The sequence below is a fragment of the Vulpes lagopus genome, chromosome 9 (genome assembly GCF_018345385.1).
Source record: "Vulpes lagopus strain Blue_001 chromosome 9, ASM1834538v1, whole genome shotgun sequence".
NCBI classification, from domain to species: domain Eukaryota; kingdom Metazoa; phylum Chordata; class Mammalia; order Carnivora; family Canidae; genus Vulpes; species Vulpes lagopus.
The window spans coordinates 48673302-48692550 of NC_054832.1; the positions used below are offsets into that span (position 1 = coordinate 48673302).

The 19249-nt window shown below is 44.3% G+C and overlaps 1 protein-coding gene across 4 annotated transcripts in view; it reads right to left on the minus strand.

The window, feature by feature from the left end:
• The window catches only part of E2F5 (E2F transcription factor 5), a 29660-nt gene extending 15234 nt beyond the window's left edge, over positions 1 to 14426 (minus strand). For all 4 annotated transcript variants that reach the window (XM_041769271.1, XM_041769270.1, XM_041769269.1 and 1 more), the window contains exon 1: positions 13996 to 14426. In XM_041769271.1, the coding sequence (XP_041625205.1) occupies positions 13996 to 14220 (225 nt within the window). In that variant the 5' untranslated portion in view covers positions 14221 to 14426. The remainder of the gene's footprint in view (positions 1 to 13995) is intronic.
• Positions 14427 to 19249: the final 4823 nt, after the last annotated feature.

Below are 19249 nucleotides of genomic sequence, written 5' to 3' on the forward strand. Positions count from 1 at the left end.
CCATAAAATATTTCTTAAAATTTTAAAAAACTGAGTGAACTCACTTTCGACAGCACCACGTGGTATTTTCTGTTGCTCTGCCTTACAATAAAGTTTGGACTGATTATTAGCTAATTTTGAATACTGTTAAAGGGAATTACCATGTCAAATGTCTGATTTCAAGTCACAGTTAAGAAGAACCCTTTATAAGCCAGTAATGGGATAACTGTAATAGGATCTTCCAAAGATGCTATCTGATTTAATGCTCACACCCTTTGGTAAAGTAGGTACCATTCTCCTGATTTTATAGGATAGAGACTCATCAAGCTAATGGATAATCAAATGCCATTTGACATTAATTATAAATTCATGAAATAAATTCGTGGCAAAACCTTTTCAAATGGGCTCTAGGGTTTCAAGATTTTAAAGAAGTGTGGTGTGCCGTCAAAATTCCCACGCTAAGAACATTGCACTGAATAAGCAGTTTAAGCACCGCTGGTACTTGTAACAAAAGAATTATATACATACCTAAGGCTGTGGGTAACACCTGGTGTTAGAGAGTGAGGTATAAAAAATGGAAACAGTCCGGTACTGTAGAGATAAAGTGTTGTAAGGGGTTGAAAAAAAAGAGATTACTTAAGGAAAGTTGCCAGGAAGCGGTTGCCATGGGTTTTCAATGGGTCTGCAGGAGACATTAAATCAATAAGGAAATTAAATACCAAAAATATAAAGAACTTACTTTCCGGATGCAAAGGCGCTCCCTCAAGAAGCAGCACTAAGCACATAGTATTTTAATTCCTACTCAGTGTCCTGCCCCAAAGGAATTCCTCCTAAAGCAATCCACAGAGCTTTTGCTACCCCTGTTATCCGTAAATACGACACTGTTATATATGTACCAATGTTTTTGAAATGCACATGCTTTAAATTTGTTCTAAGTTTTCTTTTTAAATTGTTTTTATTGCAGTATAGTTGACATACAATAACTTACTAGTTTCCAGTGTACGACCTAGTGATTCAACATTCATATACATTGTCATCACCGTGTTAAACCTAGCTGCCACCTGTCACCACACGAAGTTGTTACATATTATTATATGTATAACTATATTCCTGAAGTATGTATAACTATATTCCTTATGTTATACTTCGGATTCCTGTCTTAGTATAACCTTTTAACAAGCTCTGCATAAGCTTTTATAAAGAAACTTGTTTTATTATTTTACCCAAATCACCAAAGAAAAAGATATTTGGTCAACTATCTATTTAAGTAGGAAAAACCTGCTGAAACTCTGGTACCTGTGGATTGCAAACTCTGGATTGCTTGTCTAAGTCTTCGACTGCTTTGGAAATTCTCTTCGTAGAAGTACTTTTTAAAACGAGCAAAATTAAGTGTGCATCTGCTATTTTACCTCTTTGATTTACCTCTGCACATTTTAGATCATCCTACTGGTGGCAGGCACAGAAGTGAGAGGCACGGGTTCTGGGATAGGCCTGACTTTCTAACTTTATGATCCTGGGTAAGTTACTTAGCCTCACTGTGCCTCAATTTCCTGATCTGTATGCCTGTTAAGATGTTGTTACTGTGAGGACTAAAGGAGCATATGTGAAACACTTAGAAGAGTGCCTGGCACATGGTAGGCATGACGGTTGTGTTAGCTATTATTACTATTATTGATCCAATTTCTCCCCTAAAGTAATAAGAAAATTTTGTTCTTAGAAAGGTCTATCATGGAACAAAATGGAACACCCTTACCTCCCTCACTAACTCACTAACTTTAACACTTTGGAAGGCAGTCAAGTGCAATGAAGTAGGAAAAAAGGATTCTGAAGAGCAAAAAATAGATATAAAATGTTGTATTTCACTACTGAAAACATTCACTCCACGTGGATTCTACTTAGTCCTTCTTTTATAGGATTCCTAACAGTTGGGCTTATTTAATTTCATTGTCCACAGGAGTACTGGAAGTGCCATCTGGGACAGTAGGGAGGCACCTCAGAGCAGTCAAGGGATGAGAGAGAAACTACAGAAAGGACAAAAAATCACAAAGCAGACAAAGCTGAGGCCACTGGAGAAAATGGCAATCCAACATAGAAAAGCCTCGAGGCGGGGAGCCTGGGTGGCTCAGTTGGTTAAGCATTTGCCTTTGGCTCGGGTTGTGATCCCGGGGAACTGGGATCCAGCCCTATGTTGGGCTCCTCAGCAGAGTCTGCTTCTTCTCCCTCTCTTCCTCTGTGTGCTCTCTCTCTCTCTCTCAAATAAACAAATCTAAAAAAGAAAATTAATCTAAAAAAAATCTTACTGACTTATAACAACAAATACTTTAAAAAAAAAAAAAGAAAAGAAAAAGAGGGGCAGCCCCGGTGGCACAGCGGTTTAGTGCCACCTACAGCCTGGGGCGTGGTCCTGGAGACCCTGGATGGAGTCCCATGTCAGGCTGCATGGAGCCTGCTTCTCCCTCTGCCTGTGTCTCTGCCTCTCATTCTCTCTCTGTGTCTCTATGAATAAATAAATAAAATCTTTAAAAAAAAAAAAAAGAATGTTATTAATTGATACAAATTCTCAGTTAATCAGAAAACTCAGCCAGGGACAAAATCTTATTCATTACCTATAGGATAAACAATGGTTTCAGGATGCTTGAATTTGTCATATTCAAGAAGAATATTTGAGTCAGACGTGGACTTTTAAATAAATCTAAAAAAAAAACTCAAGGGATTATAGTGAAGATCAATTCTGACTGAATTACATACAACTTTCGTGTTAGCTTTCTTCATGACCGTGACCAACAGCTTATTCCGAAAACTGATTAAAATCCTTCAAACTTACTGAGGAATCTCTATCTTAAACACACACAAACACACACACATACACACACACTCATACACATGTATATACATCAAAATGTCATAAATTTCCATCACTGGCTACTTCTAAATGTTGACTCTATAGAATAAATAAAAACGAAAAATGGTTTGACTATCTCAACAATTAAAACTCAGATAAGCAGGAAGAACACAAATTAAAACATGGACAAGGGCAGCTCAGGTGGCTCAGCGGTTTAGCGACACCTTCGGCCCAGGGCCTGATCCTGGAGTCCCAGGATCGAGTCCCACATCGGGCTCCCTGAGTGGAGCCTGCTTCTCCCTCTACCTGTGTCTCTGCCTCTCTCTCTCTCTGTGTCTTTCAAGAATAAATAAATAAAATCTTTAAAAAATAAAAATAAATAATAAAAAATAAATGGACAAAAAATGAAATCACACCAAGAAAATTGTTAACATTCTTGAAAAAGTTTTCAGGGATCCCTGAGTGCGCAGCAGTTTAGCGCCTGCCTTTGGCCCAGGGCGCGATCCTGGAGACCCGGGATCGAATCCCACGTCGGGCTCCCGGTGCATGGAGCCTGCTTCTCCCTCTGCCTGTGTCTCTGCCTCTCTCTCTCTCTCTGTGTGTGACTATCATAAAAATTTAAAAAAAAAAAAAAAGTTTTCAAACTTTTAAGGAGTTATGCAAGGAATAATCAAATGAATGCAAACTAAAACAAGGAAAAAATATATCTACACAAAGACTTGTACCCTGTCATAACAGCCCCAGGTTGGAAGTAGCAGGCGAACGGATAGGCGAAGTGCAGTGTAGCTATAAAATGAGACAAAGGAATGACTACTGCTACATGCAACAATGCAGGTGAATCCCCCAAACGCCATACTGAGTGAGAGAGAAGCTAAACACCGAGTACACACTCAGTTCACTGACATGAAAAGACCTACAAAGACCATTTTAATCCAAAAGAACAGCAGAGAGGTCGGTTACTTAGGGCTGAAGGTGAGGCTGAGGAGCGGCTGGAAGGAGGCCTGAGAACTGCAACTGTTGGCGGTAATGGTGAGGGTTTCCATCTGGCAGTGGTGGTTACAGATATAAGCATTTGTCAAGACCACTGAACCACTGCACATAGAACATGACCATTTTGGTGTACGTACAGAGAGGGACGCCAGGGTGGCTCAGTGGTTGAGCGTGATCCCGGGGTCCCAGGATCAAGTCCTGCATCGGGCTCCCTGCATGGAGCCTGCTTCTCCCTCTGCCTGTGTCTCTGCCTCTCTCTCTCTGTGTGTGTCTCTCATGAATAAATACATTAATTTTTTAAAAAGTCAACAAAAAATATTATTTATCACCATTCGAATTCGCAAAATATGAAAACACCTGAATACCCAGTATCCATCCTTCCTTTTCTACCTATTGTCTAATGAACACTGGTTCTGGTTCAACACTTACTTGTACCGAGCACCGTTTTCATGCTTTAAACTCACTTTTAGCAGCTCCTATACTAACTACATGAGGTAGATATTACTGTTTGCACTTCTGCAAGAGAAAGTGAGCCTTGGGAACTTGCTCAAGTCCACAGAACATGGTAAAATCAGGATACAGACCCAGGGTGCGTGTTTAACCACTAGGCTAGGCTACTCTGATGTGCTAAGGTGGCTGGTCATGATTGCATGCTGCTAGTGGAGGGTAAAGTAGTAGCTTTTTGTAAAGCGATTAGGCAATGTTCATCAAAGGCCTTAAAAAAGCTTATTATCCTTTGACCTGGTAATTCTTTAGTGCAGATTATGAGAAGTAGAAATAATTCAAAATGCCTAAATGCCAAAAAATGTTTTCTGGACATCTGTTGCTAAACCCAACAGATACCACAAAGTCTGGAATCCTCTGCAACTCAAGACACCAATTGGTGGGGCGGGGGTGATTATTCCACCTACTACAACATCCAAAATGAGAAAATATTTAAACTGAGACCAGAGCGTTTAGGGAAATGGCCACATGACTGTGTATTTGTGTAGCAATGTGCTCCAGGCAGAAGGAAAAGCCTGTGCAACAGCCTGAAGGCAGAGAGGAGAGCGCATGTGAGCCTGCTACAACAGTGAGCATGCTAGGACCAGGAGCATGCTAGGACTGTGGGCCTACTAGGACAGTGGGCCTGGACCTTGTCAGAGGAGGCAAGGTCTAGTGGGTGTTTGGATGCTTTTCTAGGTAAAGGAGCAACAGAGTCTTAAAATGTACAATTTTTACAGAGCAATGCCATCTGACTTGCCCAGCTTGGCTCCCAGCTGTTCCCTGCCTCGATGGCTCTCACGTCAGGGATCTCCAAGGCTTAGGAGGGGCTTCCATACCCGCCCGTAAGAGCATAAGAAGTATGCAACTGCCTGCTTCCCGGACTTCCAGCTCCAACTGTAAGCTGCAATCTACTAAAGGAAGGGACTGAGGCAAGTTATTTGTTGAACGAGATGGGAAAAAACTAGAAACAACTGCTACACCTATCTATAAGAAAGGTTAATTCTGCCTGATGTGATGGATGTCAATTGTGAGGCCATCCCAAATTATATTTATAACTTGGAAAGATAAAAGTTTGATCTCAGCTATAAAAAGGTGTAACAAATTGAAGCAATACTAAAAATTGAAGATAGTGGTTCTCTTTGGGTGATGGCATACTGGGTAATTTTTATTCCAGATGCTATTAATCTATTTCCTAGCTTTCTATTTATAGGTCAACTCCATACTCATACTTTAAGTTTAAAAAAGTGAATCAGAGGGACACCTGGGTGGCTCAGCGGTTGAGCGCCTGCCTTTGGCCCAGGGCATGATCCAGGGATGCTGGATCAAGTCCCACATCAGGCTCCCTGCATGGAGCCTGCTTCTCCCTCTGCTTGGGTCTCTGCCTCTCTCTCTCTCTCTCTCTCTCTGTCTCTCATGAATAAATAAGTAAAATATTAAAAAAAAAAGTGAATCCGAAAAAAAAACCCTTTCACAAATATATTGAGTTTAATATATAAAGAGAGAAAAAAATATATATAAAGAGAGAATAATTGGGAAAATTCAGTTTTAACTGGCAAAATCTAAAAAACAATGTATTAATAAAAATATTTATTAAAGAAACAGCATTCTATTAAAGAAACACATTTCACACACCCAAATATACATGATCCATACCAACAGGCAACCCTATTCAAACATTTCATTACTTTCGTCCGCTAATAAAAGTACTTGACTTCTGTAATTCATCCTTGGGAGGTGATATTATCCTTAAAAACACCCATTTATACCATTTAGTACTATTGATATTAAAGTAAACTTTCTCTGAAAATTATTACTTTCATTCCTAACTTCTTTTCTCGTTCTTTTTGCCTGATACATACCATATAAACTTTTTGGGCCTTTTGTTGGAGAGCTTCTTGTAAACAACAGATGCCTGAATTCTTTTTCATCTAAACAGCTTTATTAAAGAGGCGCCTGGTTAGTTCCGTCAGTTAAGTGTCTGACTGATTTTGGCTCAGGTCATGGTGTCAGGGTCGTGAGATCAAGCCCTGCGTCAAGCTCTGAGCTGGGCACGGGGGCCTGCTTGGGATGCTCTCCCTCTCCCTCTGCCCCTCCTCCCCACCCACTGGCACTCTCTCTCTAAATAAATAAATACATAATAAAATAAAACAACTATTAAAAAGAAAAAGGATCTGAATACATTCACATATAGGAACAGGTTTCAAATATTACTCATTTGATTTTGTGTCTTATACTTTCATGATGTTACTTTTTGTTCTTTTCACGGACTTGTTAAGCTGTTTTACGCCCCCCCCCCCCCCTTTAAATGAGATAGCAGTTTAAAGCAGGTCTTATCTGTTAACTGCTACCTTTACTTACATGCTTAGCACTGTGGTTCAGAGCACCTGGACTTACATAGCACTTACTGTGGATATTGTCTTAGGTAATCTCTGCACCCGATGTGGGGCTGGAACTCACAACCCTGAGATCAAGAGTCACATGCTCCACTGACAGAGCCAGCCAGGCACCCCTAAAACTTTTCCTTTTTAAAAAATAAGCTCTATGCCCAATGTGGGGCTTGAATACTGTGGATAGTGACTATCACTTAACCTCCTTAAACCTCACTTTCCTATCATCAAAGTGAAGATATAATCTGTCCCTTATACTTTTGTTGCAAGGATGAAATGAGCTCATACAAGTAAAGTGTCTGGCCAATTATTTATTTTTTATTTTTTAAAAATATTTTATTTATTTATTCATGAGACACAGAGAGAAGCAGAGACACAGGCAGAGGGAGAAGCAGGCCCCATCAGGGAACCTGATGCGGGACCTGATGCCCTGAGCCGAAGGCAGATGCGCTTAACCACTGAGCCACCCAGGTGTCCCTGGTCAATTATTTAGTACTAGCTACCAGTAATAATTTTTATTAGTGTTGTAGAGCCTTAGTCTCCTGAGAATTTTTTCCATTAAGCTAAGCATCTTGTATTGATGTTTAATAATTAGACACCAGAACAGATATAACCAGATCAGCTATCTACATGCATATTTAATAATTTTATTTTTTAGAGCCGTTTTAGGTTCACGGCAAAAGTGAGCAGGAAGTAGAGTTCCCATGTACCCCTGCTGCCACACGTGCATAGCCACCCCCACTATCAACATCCCTCACCAGGATGGGACATTGGTTAAAGTTGATGAACCTACCCTGACAGGTTATTATCACTCAAAGTCCATAGTTTCCAGTAGGGCTCATGCTCAGTGTTGTTGTACACTCTATGGGTGTTAATAAATGTGTAATGACATGTATCCACTATTACAGTGTCAAACACAATAGTTTGCTTCACTGCACTAGAAATTCTCCGCGCCCTCTCACTTCTGGCGACCACTGATCTTTTACTGCCTCCATACTTTTGCCTCTTCCAGAACGTTATATAGTCAGAATTATACAGTAGGTAGCCTTTTCTTTCTTTCTTTTTTTTTTTTTTAAGATTTTATTTATTTATTCATGGGAGACACAGAGAGAGAGAGGCAGAGACACAGGCGGAGGGAGAAGCAGGCTCCATGCAGGAAGCCCGATGTGGGACTCGATCCCGGGTCTCCAGGATCATGCCCTGGGCCCAAGGCAGGCGCCAAACCGCTGAGCCACCCAGGGATCCCAGTAGGTAGCCTTTTCATATCAGCTTCTCTCACTTAGTAATATACATTTTTAATTCCTCCATGGCTCACTGGCTTTTTTTTTTTTTTAAGCATTCCACTGTCTGAATGTGCCAGTTTATTTATCCCCTCAGCTACCAAAGAACGTCTTGGTTGCTTCCAAGCTTTGGCAATTGTAAGTGAAGTTCCTACACATATTCATGTACAAGTGGACAAGTTTCCAACTCATTGGCGTAAATACCAAGTAGTGTGATTGCTGAATCATATGGCAAGAATATGCTCAGTTTTTTAGAAACTGCCAGTCTTCCAAGGTGGCTGTTCCATTCTAACATTCCCAGCAGTAATGAATGAGAGTTTCTGTTGCTCCACGTTCTCACCAGCATTCAGTATTGCTAGTGTTTTGTGTTCTTTTGCCATTCGAATAGGTATGTCGTAGTAGCTTGTGTTGCTGTTTTATGTTTCTTTAACTTAGGTAAAATACACAGGACATAAAATTTACCATCTTAACCATTTTTAAGTGTACAGTTCAGTAGTTTTAAGCACATTCACACGGACGTGCAACCAATGTTGCACGCTGACGCTACAACACTTCTCATCTAGCAAATTCTATATCCGTAGTATTAGTTTAGTATTAGTAGCTGCCATAACAAAAGACCACAGACTGGGCGGCTTAAACCAGCAGAAATTTATTTTCTTACAGTTTTGGAGGCTGAGATTCCAAGATCGAGGTGTTGGCAAGTTTGGTTTCTTGTGAAGCCTCTCTCCTTGACTTGCAGATGGTCACCTTTTCCTTGTGTCCTCACACGGGCTTTTCTCTGGAGGCATGCATCCTGGCGTGCGTCTGTGTGTCTAAATTCCCCTTCTTCCCTCTAAGGACACCAGTCTGATTAGATTAGTGCCTATCCCAATGACTTCATTTTATCTTCATCATCTCTTTAAAGGCCCTATCTCCAAATATAGTCACATTCTGAGGTACCCATGGATTTTGAGGGGACACAGTCCAGTCCATTACGTGTTGACCCATTAAACAACTCCCCACTCTCCCCTTCCCCATAGTCCCTGGCTATTACTCTTCTATTTTGTCTCTGTGAACTTGCGCACTCTAGTTACTTCATGTAAGTAGAATTGCTATTTTTTGTAAGCAGCATAACGTCTTCGAGGTTCATCTATGTTGTAGCCTGTGTGAAAATTTCCTTTCTTTTTAAGGCTGAATAATCTTCCATTGTATATCCATATCACATTTTATTTATTCATCTGTCGATAGAAACTTGTAATGCTTCTTTCTACCTTTTGGTTATTGGGAATAATGCTACTATGAACATCGGATATATAATTATCTATTTATGACTCTCTTTTCTCTTTGGGGTATACACTCAGAAGTGAAATTGTCCTCAGAATTTTTAAGCACGTGCTAAAGTTCTGGCTGTCTGAATCAAATATCTTTCCTTAGGCTAATCCTATCTTTATCTTGTGACACAAATCCTTTGCTTTATGTCACAAACTAAGGCCTTAAAGTACTTATTTATTCAAGGACATGTATTAATTAGCTAATTATAAATGATTAGGAATCAGGGACCTGTGAGATAAGGAACATCATAACTCCTTTATCAGGGCAGCCCGGGTGGCTCAGTGGTTTAGCGCCGCCTTGAGCCCAGAATCAAGTCCCACGTTGGGCTCCCTGCATGGAGCCTGCTTCTCCCTCTGCCTGTGTCTCTGCCTCTGTGTGTGTGTGTGTGTGTGTGTGTGTGTGTGTGTGTGTCTCATTAATAAATAAATAAAACCTTAAAAAAAAAAGTACTTTATCATTTTAACCTAAGTATCATGCAGGCAATTTGTAACATCAACAATTATAATACAAGCTTAATCATGCTTTTAAAAAGTTCAAAGTGGCACCAAAATGACAAATAAATAAAATATAGAAACTCAGAAATTATATTTAATAGGAATTTCCAAAACAATATATAGATAGTTGTGACTATCTTAACAGTTCTTTAAATTCTTACTTCTGGAAAAGTAGAACCATAGTTTAATTTGTGAAATAATGTAGAATTTGCTATCAATATCCTCATTTTTAAAAAAGATTTTATTTGTTTTTTCATGAGAGACACAGAGAGAGAGGCAGAGACACAGGCAGAGGGAGAAGCAGGCTCCACGCAGGGAGCTCAGTGTGGGACTCGATCCCAGGACCCCAGGATCACGCCCTGGGCTGAAGGCAGGAGCTCAACCACTGAGCCACCCAGATTCCCAAGATATCCTCATTTTTAAAGGAGGAACTCAGGGCGCCTGCGTGGCTCAGTCGGTTGGGCTTCCAGCTCTCAATTTCAGCTCAGGTCATGAGCACAGGGTTATGAGATTGAGCCCCAAGTTGGTGTGCTTACTGTGGAATCTGCTTGGGATTCTCTCTCTCCCTCTCCAATAAATAAACAGAATCTTTTTAAAAAGAAAGTAGGACCTCAATACTTTGCGCTTCTGTGATGAATAGAGGGATAAAAATAATCACATGTTTTTCTTTAGAGGAAATATTGCTTGTTCTTACATAGATGAAAAAACTTAAATGAGAGAAGTTTGTTTTTTGTTTTTTGGGTTTTTTTTAAGGAATAGTAAAAGGCAGTACAGCATAAACAATAGAAAAATGGTCTACTTTCAAATCCTACTCTGTCACTTTCTACTGAGTGACACTGGGCAAGTTACTTAATGTACCAGTTTTCTCATCTGTGAAACAGGGATGTTAGGCCCCAATTTCCAAGTTGTTAAGAGCATAAAATTAGTTAATATGTGTAAAAAGTCTGGAACAAACTCTCAACAAATGCTAGTTATTAGCAGCATAAATTGGCAAACCAGATAGTGAGAGGAGTCAGAGATAATGTGTCATCTCACTGGAATCAAAAGATATAACTACTGAACCCCACATCTGTAAATAAGACCATACGGTGTGGATGCGGGAGCGGGAGGGAGATTCTATATAAGTTTCTCAAATCACTTCCAAGGTGTTTCTAATCCCTAACTGTTAAATTATACTCGAACAGCTTTATTAGAATTTATCTGCTTTATTAAGCTATGTCCTCGATTAGGTATATTTTGAAGAAGAAACGCATCACCGAGATATAGCATTATGTTCTTACTTTTCAGTAGTATATGTCAAGGTTCACAATAAAAAACATCATTGGAAAGATTTCCTTGTAACATTTTTACCTACATAAGATTTTACACATACATGCAAATAAATGAAAAATATATGTAAATAGATGAAATACGTACAATGATACTCAAAGTGCTCTTTAGGAGTAAAAAATCATTAATATAAAGAGACATAATGGTACTGCAGAAAACTCTGAAACTAAGAAAAATTTCAGGATGAATTAAAGTCCACTTCCTACTCACTTTCTCTGTGACTTCTGGAGAACAACTATATAGCCTTAGATGAAACAGGACGGAGTCAAAGAATTTAAAGGCAAGTAATGCAAAGTTCCATTCTATTCCCAGGTGAGTTGAGAAAGAAGCCCTCAAAGCTAAACCCTGAGTTTGGTTCTATCTGGGAAACCCCAAACTTCCATGATTCCCAATTCTGAAACCACAGTACGTTTACACGGTAAATTCAGGATACAACTCACTGTCTAGATTTTGAATAGCAGTTCGCAAGTCATGTTTTGTGACATCTCTGGCTTTCTGTGATGGCCTCATGACTTCCTTTGAAACTCTTTAAACCGAATCCTTTTTAGTTCTTGACAATCTAAATGCTATATATGCTATAAAGCACTTCCAGGGAGGAAGCAAGGAAAAGGCTGTGGAAAGCACAAGGAATTTCCAGAGTTGGGGGAAATTCCAGGAATAAAAAAGAATATAGTAGAAACTATTTCCCAAAATGCAAAATGCACACATTATGCCTCATTCCAATTAGGGTAATTCAATCCAACAATCACTTAATGAACACCTACTGTGCTCAGGGTAAGGAAAGGGCATTCAAAGACAAACCTCACCCCTGGGCTACACTCCAGAGGAGGGCCTGCAGTAGAAACCTTCCCGGGGACCCCAGTGGTCCTCGCCACCTTGAGGGATTACTACAGAATGCTCTCCTGCTCAAATGCTCTTTCCCTTGCTCTTGGCACAACCTTAATGATGATCTGGGTCACACTTTCAACGCCAAGTAAGGTGGCCCCACTGGCAACTCCCCGGGGGTGCTGGGACCAATCAATGGTGTAAAATCAGACCTCAGGTATGGGGAAATGCCTAGGAGGGTAGGTCTACGGTGATTAATGACTTGTTAGTAATTTGTATTTGTTTTTAAAGCTTTGGTCTTTACTTAAACTTGGTGCACTGGTTGAATTTTAATTCATGTAATCACATTCTGTTCCTCCGCATTGTGGAATCCTTCCAAATCCTGCCTGGAAACGGTTAAGTCATTTTGTTTAACCCAACAGCTTCTGATGCACGTTATTGTTTGAAAAGCCATAGTAAAAAAGATGAGGGACCCGTTCTCAGGGCACAGGAGAGTTTCCCGAGCGCTTCCACCTCCTGGAATGAAAGTCCTAAACCATCCCCTTCCCGTGTGGCGGCACATCTCACTTCTAGAATTCTGCATCAGATACCAAATTAAAGGGGAAAATATCCAATACCCCTCCCAGTCATCAAGATGATGAAATGGGAGTGCACAGGGACGTGGGAATTTTTTTTTTTTTTTAGATGGCTATTAGTAGTTCAACGAGGAACGATTATGGAAAGTTCACTTCTTTTCTTCTTTCATTCCCAGAGTGGGGGCAAAATCGTGTTTTGTTTTGTTTTGTTTCGTTCTGTTTCGAACAACGGGGACACGGGCTCGACTAGAAGAGGCCATCAGGACCATCGATTCCCAACAGCACAACCACCCCCAGGCCGAGCGAGCGCCCGGTGCCCCCTGCTCCGCCGCCACAGGTGGGCGCCCAGCTGCAAGGCCGCCCCCCAGCCCCCCGGGGGCCTGCGCCCCCGAGGTCTAGGGGGTCCTGCGCCCTGAGCCACGCGAGGTCCTGCGCCTGCCCCCCGGGTCCCAAGCCCCCCCCCGAGCCCCCCGGGTCCTAAGCCCCACGCCCCCCGGGGTCCTGCTACTCCCGGGTCCTGCGCCCCCCGCCCCTCCAGGTCCTCCTCCCCCGCCCCGAGTCCCCCCGGGTCCCGCTCCCCGCGGCCCCCGGTCCTGCGCCCCCACGGCCGCCCAGGTGCTGCACCCCCTGCCCCCTGAGTCCTGCTCCCGAGCCCCCCGGGTCCCGCTCCCCGCTCCCCCGAGTCCTGCTCCCCGAGCTCCCTGAGTCCTGCGCCCCCCGCCCCCCAGGTCCCGCTCCCCCGCCCCCCAGGGTCCTGCGCTCCGAGCCCCCCAGGTCCCGCCCCCCGCCCCCCGGTTCTGCTCCCCCGTCCCCCGGGTCCCGCTCCCCGAGCTCCCTGAGTCCTGCCCCCCCCGCCCCCCGGGTCCCGCTCCCCCACCCCCAGGGTCCCGCTCCCCGCCCCCCGGGTCCTACGCCCCGAGCCCCCCAGGTCCCGCCCCCGGTTCTGCTCCCCCGTCCCCCGGGGTCCCGCTCCCCGAGCTCCCTGAGTCCTGCGCCCCCTGCCCCCCAGGTCCCGCTCCCCCGCCCCCCAGGGTCCTGCGCTCCGAGCCCCCCAGGTCCCGCCCCCCGCCCCCCGGTTCTGCTCCCCCGTCCCCCGGGGTCCCGCTCCCCGAGCTCCCTGAGTCCTGCCCCCCCCCGCCCCCCGGGTCCCGCTCCCCCACCCCCAGGGTCCCGCTCCCCCGCCCCTCGGGTCCTGCGCCCCCCCTTGCCCCCCAGGGTCCTGCGCTCCGAGCTCCCCTGGGGTCCCGCTCCCCCGCCCCCCGGGTCCCGCCGCCACCCCCGGGTCCGGCGCCCCGCTCCCCCCCAGGTCCCGCGCCCCGAGCCACGCGGCGCGCTCCGGGTCCGGGGCCCTTTGTGGAGAGGCGGGCGCGGCGCGGGGCCGCATGGGTTGCGCGTCGGTCGGGCCCCCGCGGCCCCCGGCCCTGCCCCCCAGCCCCGGCCCGCCGCATGGCCGCCGGTCCCCGCCGGTGCCCGCCGGTCCCCGCCCCCCGCGCTCACCGCTTTGAGATCCAGGACGCCGTCCTTGGCCTCCTGCAGCAGCGACACGAACTTGGTGGTGAGGAGCCCCAGGCTCTTCTCGTGCCTGCTGCTGCCGCCCGCGAGCGGAGGCGGCGGCGGCGGCGGCGGGGGCTGCGCCTGCGGGGACGGGGGCTGCGGCCGCTGGCCCTGGCCCTGGCCCGGCGGCGCCTGCTGGCCCGAGCCCGCGGGCTCCGCCGCCGCCATCGCGGCCCCGCGCGCCGCCACCTGCCGGGCCGCTGTGCCGAGGCCGCCGCCGCCGCCGCCGCCGGAGCGAGGGTCGCGCGGGTCCCGCCAGCAGGTGCGCGCGGCGCCCACGGGCCTCGCCCCTCCCCGACCCCGGGGAGCGTGGACCGAGTCCGCGACCGAGGGGAGGGGCAGCGCACGCGAGAGAAGGGGCCGCGAGGGGTGGGCACCCGTTTAAATGGCAGGAAGTGACGCCGCCGCCCGCCGTTGCCTGGAAACGCGTTTTTCTGCGGGAAGGAGGAGCAAGCAGGGCCACGCGCCCCGGCGCCCAGGGACCGGGTCGCCGCGCCCGGGGGCCCGCAGGGGCGGCCTCGGCGGCCTCTCCCACCGGAGGGCCCTGTGCCAACAGGGTCTCGGACCAAGCGCACGGTGTTCACTGCAGAGATCATCCTTTTGGGGTTGGCACGCAGAGGAGGGCAGGGGAGCTCAGGGACCCGTCCCCATCCGCAGTCACTCTGCAGGCCTTTGTACACAGAGAAACTCCAGGGTGGTGGGACAGGTTAGAGACCCCAGGTCTCAGGCAGGTTAGAGACCCTAGGTCAGCAGGCCTGAGGTTAGAGACCCCAGGGCTCCAGGTCTCTGAGACAGGTTAGAGACCTCGGGTCTCCAGGTCTCAGGCAGGTTAGAGACCCTAGGTCTGCAGGCCTGAGACAGGTTAGAGTCTCCAGGTCTCCGAGACAGGTTAAAGACCTCAGGTCTCCAGGTCCCCGGGACACGTTAGAGACCTCAGGTCCCCCGGTCTCTGAGACAGGTTAGAGACCTCAGGTCTCAGGTCTCTGAGACAGGTTAGAGACCCCAGATTAGAGACCCCAGGTCTCTGAGACCTGCAGTAGTTTAGGGCGTTCCTTTTTTTTTTTTTTCCTTTAAATATTTTATTTACTCCTGAGAGACGGAGAGGGAGAGAGTGAGAGTGAGAGAGAGAGAGAGAGAGAGAGGCAGAGACACAGGCAGAGAGAGAAGCAGGCTCCATGCAGGGAGCCTGATGTGGGACTCAATTCCAGGTCTCCAAGGTCACGCCCTGGGTGGAAGGCAGCACTAAACCGCTGAGCCACCCAGCCTGCCCAGTTAGAGGTGTTCCTAATGCCTATTGAAATCAGATTATACTGTTATTTAGAATATTAGGCGTTCATTGGTTTTTGTGCCTCAGTGAAACGTCAAACCATTTATGCTAAATGAGGTGGCACCCAGATCTAAGGGGTTTTTTTTAAGTCTTTTGAGGTGCGATCACAAACTTTTGAGAATAAGGTCTAAATTTTATTTTTTTTTAAAGATTTTATTTATCCATTCATAGAGACACAGATAGAGAGGCAGAGACACAGGCAGAGGGAGAAGCAGGCTCCATGCAGGGAGCCCGACGTGGGACTTGATCCCGGCTCTCCAGGATCACACCCTGGGCCGCAGGGGGCGCTAAACCGCTGCACCACCAGGGCTGCCCTCAGGTCTAAATTTTATTTTATTTTATTTTATTTTTTTTAATTTTTATTTATTTATGATAGTCACAGAGAGAGAGAGAGAGGCAGAGACACAGGCGGAGGGAGAAGCAGGCTCCATGCACCGGGAGCCTGATGTGGGATTCGATCCCGGGTCTCCAGGATCGCGCCCTGGGCCAAAGGCAGGCGCCAAACCGCTGCGCCACCCAGGGATCCCTCAGGTCTAAATTTTAAATGAATTGTTTTCACAACACTTGGAACATAGTAGATGCTGGATAAATGTCTGGTGAATGGAAATTCCATGTCACAAAATTAAGAAAGCTTCATGCCAGATTTTACTTAAAGTAACAGCAAGCTAGCAAAAAAGGGGTCCCTAAAATGAAGTGAAATATTCAGGCAGCAGCATTCACAAGTAAAACTAGACAAACCATTTATAATAAATGTATGGTTCCTATTCATAGGCACAGAGCTTTATTAATAACCAGATAGTCTTTGTTTTAATGAAAGAACTCTAGAGGCAAAACTTGAAATTAAAAGTCTGAAGTAAAACATGAAAAATTCAGCTTAAAAAAGTCACACAACTTAAGTGATCTGAAAACGGTTTTTCCTGTGTGATTTGGCATTAGCCAAAGCAATGACCAGTTTTGCAAATTCATTTTATTGGTTAATAAAATTAATAAACAGTTGTGTTTCTTTTTTTTTTTTTAACAGTTGTGTTTCTTAAGGAGGTTTTGGTTTTAATATGAAGAGGGAACGTTCTGCTATAGATGCTGCGATGGGAACTGATAAAAATAAAATTATTGTTATTTTTTTAAAAACTTACATTTATGTTTTGCCTTAGCTAAGGTTGCCATAACAAAAATACCATAGTAATTTTCACGGTTCTGGAGGCCAGGAAATCCAAGACCAGGGTGCCAGCATGGTGAGCTTTTAGTGAGAGCTGTCTTCCTGGCTTGCAGATTTTCTCCTCTTGTCCTCACAAGACAGAGACAGAAAGAGCTAGGAAGATCCCCAGTGTCTCTTATAAGGACACTAATCCTATCCTGAGGGCCCTATTCTCATGACCTCCTCTAAACCTAATACCTTCCAAAGGCTCCCTCCTCAAATACCATCACACTGGGGATTAGGGCTTTAAATATGAATTATGGAGGAGACACAAGTCATTCCATAGTCTGTAGTATTACTTTATAAAAGATATTTTGGTAATTTTGAAAATACCTTTTTTTAATTTCAGTTTTTAAAGGTTTTCTAAAAAGCAATTACTATACTGTTTTTTTTTTAACATTTTATCCATCCATTCATGAGAGAGAAACACACACACACACACACACACACACACACACACACAAAGCAGAGACACAGGCAAGGGGAGAACCAGGCTCCATGCAGGGAGCCTGAGGAGGGTCTCAATCCAGGGACTCCAGGATCAGGCCCTGAGCCAAAGGTGACACTAAACCGCTGAGCCACCCAGGCTGCCCTGTTAAACTGTTGATGATGCTAATAGATCACCTGAAATTTATTTTGCAGTGTTTTTGTGTTTTTTGCTTGTTTAGATTAGCTGAGGTTCAACTAGAAAATATTCACAAATCAGCCATACTTTCAATAATTCTTCAAAATCTTATGTCTGGGGCAGCCCAGGTAGATCAGTGGTTTAGCGCCACCCTCAGCCTAGGGCATGACCTTGGAGACAGAGGATCGAGTCCATGTCAGGTTCCCTGCATGGAGCCTGCTTCTCCCTCTGCCTGTGTCTCTGCCTCTCTCTCTCTGTGTGTCTCTCATGAATAAATAAAATCTTTAAAAAAAAATCTTATGTATGTCAGAGAAGCTAAAAATCACACCACTGGTTCCCAAATTTTAATGAGAAAAATGATCTACGGTATTTGTTAAAAATGCAGATTCTTGGATCCAAACCTCAAAGATGAAATCAGCATTCGTTACAAGAATTTGACTTCATGATCTGCAATTTTTAGTTTCAGGTAATTCTCATGCATATGGTCATTCTTTGAGAAATACTGAATAGCAACATGAAAAATAATAAAATCCTTTTCCTTAAAAACTGCTAAAGATCAGAGACTGATAATACAAAAATCTCCTGAAAATTGTTGAATCTTTTTTGAAATTTCTGCCAATGAAATTGTTTAGGAAACATGAAGTTAAAAAGTCAAAATACAGATAATCATAAAAAGAAAAGGGGTGCCTGGCTGGCTTAGTCAGTGGAGCATACATCTCTTGATTTTGGGTTATGAGTTCAAGCTCCACATTGGGTATAGAGATTACTTAAAAATAAAATGTTAAAAAAAAACTTAAAAAATATTACAGTTATGTTATAACATGGTAGTTAAATGAGAAAATCCAACCCAAGTTTTTAATAAAAATTTTTAAAGATTTTTTAATTTTTAAATAATCTTTACACCCAATGTGAGACTTGAACTCACAACCCTGAGATCAAGGTCACAAGCTCTACTAGTTGAGACACCCAGGCGCCCCAATCAAATTTTATTTTCATCACTGATGATGGCATACTGATTTTTAAATGCAGGAACATACTCAGTGGTCATGATTGGTTGGAACTTCCAAATTTCAGGTCTCCTTTGCACTAACTTCCATCAGAAGGCTACCTCCAACAGCTTTGTTACTCTCTTGCTTAATCCGTTCTAAGTTATTAAGAACACAATTTGGCTTTTTGTTGGTCTTTTCCAAACCTTGCAACACTCAAACATCTATCTTCTGCACTTTTTAGGTAAAATAAATAAACAAGCAACACAATACTACCAAAAAACAACAAACTTAGTTAAGAAATATGTTTCAAGGATTATTAATCCTCTCATTATGATAAACAATATTATTCTTTGTCCACCAAAAACCTCTATGGTACAACAATATGAACAATAAAGACCTTGTTTTCACAAGTTTGTGCCCTATCAGTAGAAACAGGAAATGCAAATTACATTTTAACATATATAGAAATATGATTCACATACATTAGAATTTAAATTTGGTATGGTGACGTGTATTCTACTGTACTGCACTATCAAGGCAGTTTACAGAATGAGCACATATGTAAAAAATATGGGATGACATTAAAAGAAACAGGCACCTGGGTGGCTCAGGCGGGTAAGTGTCTGCCTTCAGCTCAGGTCATCATCTCCAGGTCCTGGGATTGAGGTCCTGGGATTGAGCCCCACATCCCTGCTCAGCGGGGAACCTTCCTCTCCCTCTCACTCTGCCGCTCCCCCTGCTTATGTGTGCGCTATCAAATAAACAAAATCCTTAAAAAAAGAAAAAAGAAAGAAAGAAAGAAAAGAAAAAGAACAAATAGTTTTCTCTAAAGTTCCTTAAAGAGCAATTCTTGGGATGCCTGGGTGGCGTAGTCAGTTGAGCATCCGACTCTTGGTTTCAGCTCAGTTCATGATCTCAGGGTTGTAAGATCGAGCCCCACATCAGGTTCTGTGTGGAGTAGTCGGCTTGGGAGTTTCTCTCCTCTGCCCCTCCACCACACCACCTCCCCCCCGCACTCTCTCTCTCTCTCTCTCAAATAAATAAATATTTTTTTAAAATTC